General features: G+C 39.7%; 1 protein-coding gene across 5 annotated transcripts in view; it reads left to right on the top strand.

Annotated features, from left to right (window-relative positions):
- Positions 1-625: 625 nt before the first annotated feature.
- The window catches only part of snx19b (sorting nexin 19b), a 31,962-nt gene continuing 20,395 nt past the window's right edge, over positions 626-12,192 (top strand). The window contains exons 1-12 of one of the 5 annotated variants that reach the window (XM_028420005.1): positions 626-684; positions 773-836; positions 1,687-1,952; positions 2,027-2,221; positions 2,593-3,828; positions 3,998-4,196; positions 4,330-4,430; positions 4,513-4,632; positions 4,764-4,888; positions 5,104-5,191; positions 5,339-5,498; positions 8,096-8,225. In XM_028420005.1, the coding sequence (XP_028275806.1) occupies positions 1,749-1,952; positions 2,027-2,221; positions 2,593-3,828; positions 3,998-4,196; positions 4,330-4,430; positions 4,513-4,632; positions 4,764-4,888; positions 5,104-5,191; positions 5,339-5,498; positions 8,096-8,225 (2,558 nt within the window). In that variant the 5' untranslated portion in view covers positions 626-684; positions 773-836; positions 1,687-1,748. Of the gene's footprint in view, positions 837-1,686; positions 1,953-2,026; positions 2,222-2,592; positions 3,829-3,997; positions 4,197-4,329; positions 4,431-4,512; positions 4,633-4,763; positions 4,889-5,103; positions 5,192-5,338; positions 5,499-5,870; positions 7,054-8,095; positions 8,226-12,192 lie in introns of those variants that run through there. The other 4 variants (XM_028420004.1, XM_028420003.1, XM_028420007.1 and 1 more) reach the window with 4 other exon arrangements.

Here is a 12,192-nt window from a genome sequence, read left to right as displayed (position 1 = left end):
GCTCTCTGATGTCATCCTAACAGCTGAATGGCATCACCTGGACTTCTTTGTTACATGACACACATCTTCAAACTTTACGACACTAACAAACCTCAGGAGAAAATTGACTTAGCAGCCCACAGTTTGATGATTTAGTAACTAGTGCAGTATTTTAATCCACTTAGCAAAAGAGGAAACTTGGGAGTTCCATATAAATCACTACTGTAATAGGTTGTTTCCTCCTAGCTGGTAACATCATGTAGAGACAGAATCCCCTGTCTTGTCACATGGACAAGTACAATATGACCCATGGGTTTTTCTCACATTGTTTTTTTATGTATTATTTCCACATCTGTGGAAAGTTTAGCAGGTTGTTGGTAGCAGTCTTAGATGAAATGTTTATCATCACAGAGTATCTCATCGAATAATTAGCACATTCAAACATGCTGTTATAGGATGGTATAGGGTACATTGTATTCAGTGTTTTATAATAATAGGAAGAGTAAAGAAAAAAGCATCTTTCGAATTTTAATATTTAATCCTATCTATTATTTTAAATAATAACAGTAGACGCGAAGACGCAGGTGTTCCACTGGGAGACTTCCTCCCATTACGTCACCATACAGGAAGTAAACAAAGCAGACCACAGAGTTGTCGTCAGACGGTCACGAGACCTTCGTTTGAGTGCCATGACGTCTCGTGCAGGTTCAATACGTCCTTGTTTATTACATTTTTTTCGATAGTTTGGTTAAAATGTAACCGCGACGTAAATGATAACTCTCTGAACTTCTAGCTTATGAGCCACCGTTCTGGGTTTCACGGGGTCGCCTGCGTACATCTATACTTAGCAGTGAAAGGTTGGTATGAACATCTGGAGGAGATGACATCCTGTATGGCATTGTAGACCTCTTATACATGAAGTCTGTCTTAATGTCGGTGTATTAGTAACACACCATACACGATGATGTCACCAAGTGCAACAGAAGAACACGTATCACGACGACATTGTAATTAAATCGGGCAGTTCGGGAAATATATTGCTCTACATCCAGCAAATTGTATGCCGAATAGTCAGCTGATGTATTTTTGGTATTAGTAGCTGCTTAAACTGTGTTTGTTACACTATCACGCGTCATGCAACACAAACAGCAAACGGTCAGATGTCTGAATAGAGTTTGGTGTGGCGTTCATTTAACGTTCAACATGGCATTTCACGGTATGCATCGCTGTTAAGGGCAGTAAAACCTGACCCTAACTGTGGAGAGCTATTAGACTAATTAATACAAATAATAGCTCTTTTTAGGTTATATAGTCACCCTCATTCACTGACTTTCGTAGCATCGTACAAACACGTTAGCAGCTAGCATACAGTTCACATTTCAAACAGAGTCTGAAAGATGAAAGGAAATAGACATCATCTGATGATGTTAGCTTTGGCCACAGTAATAATAATGTTTAATATCAGCACACATACGCATGCTTTCTGTTTAAATGTGTTTTAATATTAGATTAGCCAGAAGGGTGTTGTGTGCTGTATGTTTTGCAAAGCTCAGACCCCATAGCAGGCACCTGCTAAGTTTGGGACGGGCAGTTTCAGCCCCTCCACCCTGGCAGGCTAACCTCACCATGCATATTGATCACACGCCTACATTCATGTTGCTTAGTTTGTTTTAAATGTCATGCTCTCCTTTGTTTTTATCTTCTAAGGTGTGACGCTAATCCTCACATCTCTCTGTAAGGGGGGCTGAAGCTGTAACCCCTGCATTGCCATGTCTGAGGTTTTGGGACAGAGGAGCCTGCTGGGCTTTGGTGTGGTCTTAGCATGGCTTGTCTTGTTCCACCTGTTGGTCAACATCTGGCTGCTGTGCGTATTCACCAGCCTGCTGGTGGTGCTTGGTGGCTGGCTGGGCTCCCAGGCTGTCCTGGAGTCCAACAATTTAGTGCACCTGGAGAGGTTTATCACCATGGAGCAGGTATGTGTGTTGATTTACTTTTCATTTGTAGATATGCTGACAGTGGTATCACCCTATTGTGTAATTACATTCAGGTTCCACCATCTGTGGAAGATGAGCAGAACTTGGACCAGGAGATCCACAACACAGTGAGGAAAATCATCAGGGACTTTGTCACTTCCTGGTACTCCACTGTGTCATCCGAGAGTTTTTTTGAAACTGAGGTTCAAGAGGCCATGATCTCTATGGCAATGGAGCTGAAACTACGTGCAAGACAGGTCGACCGGAAGGTACCAAGTTTTATTTAATATTTATTGTATTCATTTTGTAAATTAAAGCACTGATGCAATATTTAGCAATACCATAATAATACATGATAGACCATTAATTATGTGCCTGTGTGAGCACTGTATGAGTGACTATCATGTTTCAAGGGAGTTGTTTTTGGGTACTGACTAAAATAATGATCAAGTGTGACCTCGGTTGTCGTCTGCAATTTCAGCTTGTGATACTTTGTCAGTGTTATTGTGGCACAAGCTCTGTTGAGTCTCTACAAAACCCGAAGATACCCTGTTAGCAACATTTATTCAAACTGTTGTATGCAGATTGGCTAAATTCACACCAACATTTTTGACAGCTGTAACTTTTTGATTTCCTGCAGGAACTGACCCAGAGGATTGTGGGCCTTTTAGGGTGCCACCTGCAGGACTACATCAAAGCCAAAGAACTGGTGGTAGAGCAGCAGATCCCTTTGACAGCAAGTCAAAGCAGCAAGAGAGAGCAGCTGTGGAAAGCATATTCCACTGTTACCACAGCGCACTATGCTATGACTAGTGACATGGTGGAAGTCAACTATGTCAGAGCAGTCGTAGATTTGTTGCTACATGTTTTGGTGCCATCGCCTCACCTGGAAAGCCGCACCGGGCGGTTTGTTGTTGGAGAGCTGATTACATGCAACGTTCTGCTCCCTTTCATTGATAAGCTGTCTGACCCTGACTGGTTAAATCTCATTTTGATTGAAATATTTGGTAAGTTCAGCAAACCTCAGGAAAGAAGACCAACCGAGGCTGTGGCTTCATCTCCACCACTATCATCATCACTTCCTGCAGAATCAGACCCTACTCCACCGCTACAGCAACCAGCACATGTAACACAAAGGAACAGTGAAGTTTCTCTACAAAGACCAGAGACTGAAACAATCGACACAGAGTTGGCCGTGCCTGAGCTTACTGCCTATGATGCAATTGACTCAGATGAGGTGGACTTTCCACACAACAACATAGAAGAAGAAGAAACGACACAACCTTTCTTAAGGCATTTCATCAGAGGGAGCAAGTCAAATCCATTTTACCAGGAAAATGATTCTGACCTGGACTCTCCTTTGGCTGATTATAAGCAGAATTCCATGGATTCTTTGGTCACGATAGGTCAAGGGGAAGGGTTGTATGACAGACAGAAAGAATCTATTGAGAGCAACAATAGCGTAGACTCAGAGAATGTTTACCCAAGCCCAGTGGAGAATTCTTGCCCTAAAGTTCTGGTGAACGTAGAAGCAGTGGAGTACCCTAATTGCTGTGGCCTCTCGTCAGAAAGAACCACAGACGGGACACCCGCCATTAGCAGCCTCCAGGACCAAGAGAGAGAAGGCAGTTCCTCTGCAGTCAACCTAAACAGAGAGCTTCTTCTGGGGGTAGAACAGGCTGGGATGGGGAATTCTAATGAGTTGACAGTAGTGAGTCCAATGCAGGGCTGTTCCCCTGTGCAGACATTCAGTTTCGAGCCCCTCAGCAGCCCTGAAGGACCAGTCATCATCCAGAATCTTCGCATCACTGGCACTATCACCGCCAAGGAGCACCGCGGCACTGGCTCACACCCTTACACTCTTTACACCATCAAAGTAAGATATTACATCTTTTCTTTCCGTATGTATTACCCTTAAGACATCACTTAACACAGGCTCTAAACCCTGTATGTATTTGTCTTGCTGCATATAATGTTAAAAAGCTTCTTTGAGCCTACCTTCTGGCAGAATATGCAAGTCTGAATTTGTTGTGTTGGTTTTTTAGTATGAGACAGCCATGGGCTATGAGAATCCAGGAAGCACCCAACCAGGCCCTGAGGATGCTGAAGCACTGCCGCCAGGCTGTGAGAATCCATTACCTGTTCAGCCCGTCGCCTATCACACAGTAAACAGACGATACAGCGAGTTCCTCAACCTGCAGACACGGCTAGAAGAGAAAAGCGAGCTACGGAAACTCATCAAAGGTACACATTGCTGTGTTTATGTCAGTTTGGACCCTGTGTTGATATTTGGAGTGGTCAAAAATCGGCAATTGTGTAGCTTCGGTCTCTCTGTTTGGAACTGTTTGGTATGGCTAATGAAAAGCTCTGTGTTCAGGTGTAAAAGGTCCAAAGAAAATATTTCCTGACATGCCATTTGGAAACATGGACAGTGACAAGATAGAGGCCAGGAAAGGACTCCTGGAGACCTTTCTTAAGGTTGGTAAACTCTTGTTCCTTACATTATTACTTGGCTTATGTTAATATTTTTTTTTTGTGTTTGCTTTTTTCTGCGTTTTAGCAACTGTGTGCCATATTTGAAATAGCCAACAGTGAAGAGATGCAGGAGTTTCTCGCTCTTAATACTGATGCCAGGATTGCCTTTGTCAAGAAACCATTCATCGTGTCACGCATTGATAAGGTTTGACCTTCAGTACTCTATTACAGGACAACAGAACAATACTTTTGTGCTCTGATGCTATTATTATATTATTATAGCTTAAACCAATTTTGTGTCTATAGTTGGCAGTTCTGTGCTTATGTGTTGTGTAGATTGTAGTGAATGCCATTGTGGACACCCTGAAGACAGCCTTTCCTCGATCAGAACCTCAGAGTCCCACAGACGACAATGATTCAGAGGTGGATGGAGGAAAAATAAGCATGGACAAAAAGAGCAAGTATGATCCAAGTGTCCTCTTATTTTTTTTAAGTCTTGGAAAAGTCTTTTGAAATGTCTGGAAAGTCATTGTCCTGACAAAAGATTTTGAGTGCAACACAAATCAGCTAGGGTTGGTTAAAAACAACATACACCAACTTTTACATTTAACCATTTAATGTTCTGCTATATGTTCCTAAAACAGCTGAGCTTGGTATATGTTTTGTCTGATCCCAGGTCTCGTCTGAAGGCCTCCAGTAAAAACATCCCCTTCATGAATGGCTCAGACATAAAGGTTTCATTCATTTGGGGCCAAACCAGCACAGTAAGTAACAGACATGATAGTGTACCCTACTGCAAATGCTGTATTTCTGTTCTGACACAATTTGAAGCACATTGGGAAAAAAGGACACATTTAGTTTTACTTGATAATTGAATATAATTGTATATGTGTAATCTCCTGCTTCCTCAGGTGTTTAAGGGGATGTCTTTTGGAGATCTACAGGCGTTTATCACTGAACAGGAGAACCTGTCTATTGGAGCTGAGCCAGAGAAGGAGGGCAGTCCAGTATTAAGAGAATTCACAGGCTATCTTGATGATAACTTGATGGGAAAGCAGATTCACAGTCTTGGTAAGAAACTGCCTTTTAGACTTTGTCTGGTGTTCAGTCCTTGGATGTTGTTTGGCACTGAAACCACAATCACAGCCACACCCAGCGAAAACAAAAGTTTCTTCTTATCAAACACAGGACTGTTTCTAAACCTGTGAACTATTAATGACTTCATAAAACTTTGTGTAATGGTTTTTGTCTCTAATAGTTGTTTGTATTAATCAAGAAATTCTGTACTACATAATCCTAAATGGAAAAGTTCAAGTCCTCGCTGAACTCCCTGCATTCCATCATTGTCTCTGCAGTCATCATGACTGACTCACCCTGGCTTGTCTGCTTTTGTTTGCTTTTGTGTCTGACCAGCTCACTGACTCATAAACTTCCACTTTCCAGCTCACCATGGTTACATCGGACTTTTCCTGCTGCTTGTCACATTCATCAGACTGTATATTCATGTTTTGCCAAACTTTTGCTGGGTTTGCTGCTTTCAGTTTTCACTGAGGGAGTGAGTGGGTGGAAGCAAAGTGAGCAGGCAGAGTGAAACTTAAGAAATTCTAAGTTGTTGAATTACAGTTTACTGCTTTAGTCTTGCACTATGGCACACTGACTACAGTCTGTAACAAAATATCGTGAAATGTCACTTTGATACAACTGAAAAACTGGGCTTTCATCTGAATCTTCAGTCCATTCTTGCCCCTTCCATCTAGCATTATGCTTCTATGATAGAATTGATGTTTAAATACAACATGAAATATTTTCCTTCTTAATACAGTACAGTGCACAGGTTTGTTTATAAATGCCAGTGTTAATTAACAGAATTTTTCAGTCATCTTTTTCAGGCTTTATAGTAAAAAAACATCAACCAACATTCAAGTAGCAATATGAAGAAAGAAAAGAACTTAAAACACCTGCCACATCTCAGTAGCTGTTTGATATATCTGAATGCTGACATTATCAGTGAAAACTGCCCTCTCTAGGGAAAATTCTGCCATAGACTGAAAGGTTGTTGCATCATGCACCATCACACCTCCATCGTTCTCCATCACAGGGGATTGTTGTAGGAAAAAGTATCATCATCACTATCATCATATGGAAACTATCTCTGCAAATGCTTGACAATGGAATGAGACATTCCTTGTCTCCTGATTGAATCCAAATTATATCTTTCCTCATGTATGCATCTGGTCATTGTCTTTTTGAAGGACTAGACTTTTTTCCAGACAGCCAGGGTGAATAAGGGGTGAATGAAGCACTGAGTTTTAAAATAAAAGCTACCAGACTGACAGGTAGCAGAAGACTAATGGGCTACTCACACAGCAGATCTGTAGACAATTGTGTATTTCAGTCAGTTGGATTACACCACACTGCATTCTCTAAACAATAATTATACATTTTAGTCTCTGTTGCTACAATGTAGCTGGTCATTTTGGGCCATACTCTGTCAGGGGAAACAAACATGATCCACTGAGCAGTCTCCTGTCCCCCTTAACCCCTCTGACCCTCTTACCTGTCCTTTCTCATCAGCCAGCTTCATAGTAGTGATTCATGTCACTAACTTTGTTTTCTGTCTTCCTATGTGTCTCTCTCTATTATTTATTATGATATATACATCCACTATAATATAAACACAATAGTTTCAACATCATCAACCTGTCAGTTTGTTCTCTGTAATGTATGATGTTTGTGCATGTTTGTTCCCCTCTCTCTCTCTCTCTCTCTCTCTCTCCTTCATCCTCTCTGTCCTGTCTCTTCTTCTCCTCCTCTACCCGGCCGACTGGCAGCAGGAAGGTTCTCTTTATGAGTTGGGTCCTGTTTTAGGTTTCTTCCTGTTAAAGGGGATTTTTTTCTGCCACTGTTGCTCTATATAAATACAATTGAATTGAACTGAATTGAATAACTTTGCCGGAGTGGCTTTTACTTCTGTAAGCTCATCCTGTCTGTCACATGATCCAGGAAAGGGAAGTACAGATATATGGCTGGAAACCCCTGGATATTTATTACAGAATTTACCAATTTTGAAAATGTTTTGTTTTTGTTTATTTCAGAGCCTTATAATTTTAAATGAGATGTTTCCAAAGTAAACTTCAGTTGCATTGTGTCAAACTGTGTTTGTTGGTCTAAATTCTATAGTTGACCACAAATCAAAGAGAATCGTAGATTTATGCTTTATAATTTCCATTGCTGAAATATACTGTAACAGAGCACTATGTAGATGAAATATCAGATCCTTTACAACTCATTACAGTGCAGTATTTTTGGCAGTATTATTTCATTTATTATTAAAGTAATTAGTTTTTTCCCGATCACCTGAAGCAATTATTTGGCATTTTTTTCTGTGTGTTCCTCTGCATGGTAGGGTAGCAGAAAATTCAGCTTATACTTAGCAGAACCAGCATCATGAATCTGACCACATGAGGGCAGTGTTTGTAAGCGTATCCAGTGGAGCAGCCCTAATGTGTTCAATAGGCCTTCAATTAGGTGTACACAGATTGTACTGCATTACATACAGCTATACTGTTGCTACCTACTGCGCCACACTACATCAACATTTTGCATAATGTGAATATGTCTCGAAGTATATAGTGACTTGTGTTTTTATTTGCATGTTGTATGCACAGTATCTGAGACGGCTCTGGCTGAGGTGGCTCTGAACGTCCTGTGTCTACTGATGAAGGAGCAGTGGAGCTGGCTGTGCACTGAAAACATGCAGAAGGCCATCCGGCTGTTGTTTGGGACCTTACTTGACAGGTAAGGGGCAGCGTTATTTTTTCAATGTGTGTATATAATATAATAATATATATAATATATATATATATATATATATATATATATATATATATATATATATATATATATATATATATATATATATATGTATATATATATATATATATATATATATATATATATATAGTATATATATATGTATATATATAGTATATATATATGTATAATATATAGTATATATATGTATATATATGTATATATATATATATATATATTATATATATATATATAGTATATATGTATATATATACATATATATATATATGTATATATATATATGTATATATATATATATACATATACATATATATATATATATATATATATATGTATATATCTATATATATATATGTATATATGTATATATATATATATTATATATTAAATGGGCAAATAAAACAAAATATTTGGACAAAATTGTGGAGATGAAGACACTTTGCATACACATACAGTAGAGACCTACAACTAGCCCTGAAGCCTAAATGTTCTATCATTTCGGTGCAGTTGTGACCATAATTACCCAAATAAACATCACGCTGTATTTACAAGTCTTATAACAAACAAATGAAAATACAGATGAGAAAATATACTGAATCAAATAAATAAGTTACTACATTTCTGACCCCTTATTTGACCCTGAGGACTTGCCCCCTGCTGGTGATTTATAGAATGCATTTTTAACACTCATGTATATTGTTGTTCAGTTATGCAGTCCATATTGGTAACATATCAATATTGACATATAAAGCCAACGTCTATTCTGCCACATCTGTTGACATGCTAATTCTAATGCAGCACTTAAACCAACTCATTAACCGTGTGAATATTACCAGCAGAATAGACACTGAAAGAGATTTCCTTCTAAAAAGGCCAGGCCCGTGTAATCAATTTCTTTATCCCATGAGCCACTACATGCCATAACTCACATGTGGGAATCCAGATGCATGTACTCAAAGCATTCTTGCTTTGTTTGCATGGTTAACATATTCTTTATTGTACTCACAGAACAGTTCAACCAATGTTCAACTGCCCTAAAGCATCATTGAGCCTCCTCATTAGTACAGTGTTTTTGTTTGTTTTTAAAACAAGGTCTTCTGCAGCAACGAAGTGATGGAAACATCTACATATTAGGAGGCTGCTGCGCTTGTAGCCTCAGCCAGGTCAGGACACATGTTTCCTAGTGGAGATTCCATGGACCAGCTGTTTATGAGCTGCAGAGGAGTCTCTGGCTTTTGTGTAGTCATAAGTCAAGAAGTTTTGATATTTTAAAACATGAAGCTTTTGCGGTGGTCCCTTGCATCACTTGCCATGCTGCGTACCTACTTAACAGAACCATAAACAGTAAGGGAATCTTTGCCTTCTAATTTCAGATACTTGCTCTCACTTTTTGAATACAAGGCTTTTCTCTGTTACATGTGTAGTAAAGTAGTTGAGTCTCGGTGCATACATGCATGCCTGCACTCTTCGGCCCTGAGGAGAATGCCTGACATTCACTCCCCAAACATTTGTCGCCGATAGGTATAGCTCCTGCTGCCAGTAAACTTGACATGCAGTCAATGTTCTCAAGTTCTAGTGTTTGTGCTGCTGGAGCTGTGACCTCAAGTTCCCCTGGGTGTCAGTACCAGAATATCGTGGCTTCATATCGATACTAGGTCCTCTATTTTAGGAAGTTCCACCAGCCAAGTATGAAAGACCTTGTGCTTTTGTTTGGCCTCGTCTATATTAGGCAGCAGCCTGTCAACATTGCAGTGACAGCTCTCAATGTGGCAAGTATCTGCTCTCATCAACTGCTCTCTCTGTGCTGGGGAGACCAGATGCTCACGTTGTAGCCTGAGGTTGAACTAGATTTTTGAAACGAATAGTGATATTATTGTAGTAAGGCTAATATTCATATACCAACTAATGTTCTTCAAGTATAGACACTATAGTGACAAAGCTGCCAGGGTTATTTTATAGTTAATGTTAGATTTTTGCAAAATTTGTTGGTCATTGCTTCTGTTTCTCCATCACCTATATTATCGTCTATGATAGGCTGACTTTGCATAAGCCTGTTTCCTAAACAAGTGGGAGCACTGTGTGAACTCTACAGTACATAATAGCATTAAAGGACTCCACTTTAAATAATGTATGGAAATCTCTATGTGGGTTTAGAAAGCAGTATCCAAAGGGTGTCATTGGCAGGTCCTCAAGCAGAGCACTAATGTCAAAAACCATGCAATCCTGAAAATGCAAATAACTAAAAACTCAATGTTGCAAAGAAGAAGTATCATCAAACTCATTTGAAACTGATTGAGAGAAGAGAGAAGTGGAAAACGTTTCTGTGGTCTTATCAATCCAAACCTGAAATAGTTTGGATACCATGGACTCTATGTCTATACCATGGACTCTATGTCCTCCTAGCATAAGGGAGGGAGAGAGGGACCACCTGGGTTATTATTAATGCATAGTTAAAGGCCTTACATGTTTTTTTTTAAGACAATGATCAATGACATTCAACATACTTTACAACAACGTGACTCAGAAACCTGGAGGTGCTAAACTGTCCTACCTGCAGTCTAGACCTGGTACATTTGAAGCATTATGTAGTGAAAACACAACAAAGAGATCCTTAATAGTTAAGCTACAGTTTTTACTTAATGTAGTTGTTAAATGATTTATTTGTGTTCTTATTTTTTTGTTGGACACCCTCTTGTTTTTTTTAGATTAGGTTGTTCCATAAAAGTGCTGAAAAAACTGGAAACATTGTTGAAAGAATGATGCATGAACGATTGTTCAAATCGTTAGCGTATGTTGGGGTCTTGTAAAGTGTCTGGGCTGCAATCTTTGGGCCTTGGCCAGGATTAATGATGGTTACCAGAACTATGCCTGAGTATTTCAGGATGCACCCTGCCTGACTAATGGAGAGATAAAGATGAAGCAGAGGCCATTCTTCGCTGAGCTGTAAAGCTCCGCTTAGCAGTATTTTTAGCCACACTAGTATCGTGAGTGTTTGTTTTGGTTTCCACCACGTTGATCAGGACTGAAATATTATTGGAGTCACAAGGCCGATTGGGTCCATGCTGTTGACACCTAATGAGCTGCAGCCTCAGCAGAAATCAGGATTTATCAGACCAGGCTATGTTTTGGTGAGCCTGTGCCTGCTGTAGCTTCAGATTTCTGGTCTTGGCTGGCTGAAGTGGACCCTGATGTTTTTGTAGCTCATCTACATTAAAGACGCCTTCATACTAAGATGCTTTTCTGTCTGCATTAACATATCCTGTCTTGCTTTTCTTGTTTAAGAAACACTCAATGCAGCCCATCTAGCACTACCAATCATTCTTTGTTAATGGAAAACTTCCCCATTCTGATGTTTTATTGCATCAATAAGATTTTATGGTTTGCAATTTTTTCTATATGATTATCAGACTGAATGATTGAACCAATATACAGGTATACAAAAGTGGCTTTTTGACCTGTGCTAGACCTTTTTAGTTAAGGAGAGGCCATGTGGCTTGTTAGCACACAGTTTGAAAGCCAGCACCATGATGCACACATCACTTTGGACTCTACCTTGTGACAGACAAGCATAGACACCCTATTTTGGGTGTTTGGATTAATTTGGGTATATTGTTTTCGTTAATGAACAAATGTGTCTAAATATTTTTACATAATCTGACAGCTGTTTAGTGGGAGGTAAATAGAAGCTGCAGGCAGCAGAAACCTTATCCATTGCCAGTCTGCAACTATAGCGCTAGCCTGTCTGTCAGAATTTAACTAGGAATTGCAAGCTGTTCGAGAAAGTTCGTGTGATGAAGCCAGCATCCCACAGGCCAAATCTGGGCCTCTGTGTGTGTGAGTTAGACAGGTCTGGCTGGAAAAGCCGTCTCTGCTCCTATAAATGGGGTCCACGGCAAGGCTCTGGTTTGGGACATGTCAGATTTTTATGGAC

Source organism: Parambassis ranga, chromosome 13 (genome assembly GCF_900634625.1).
Source record: "Parambassis ranga chromosome 13, fParRan2.1, whole genome shotgun sequence".
Lineage (NCBI taxonomy): Eukaryota > Metazoa > Chordata > Actinopteri > Ambassidae > Parambassis > Parambassis ranga.
The sequence above is the reverse complement of the archived record's forward strand: the minus strand, read 5'-3'. Positions and strand labels throughout refer to the sequence as shown.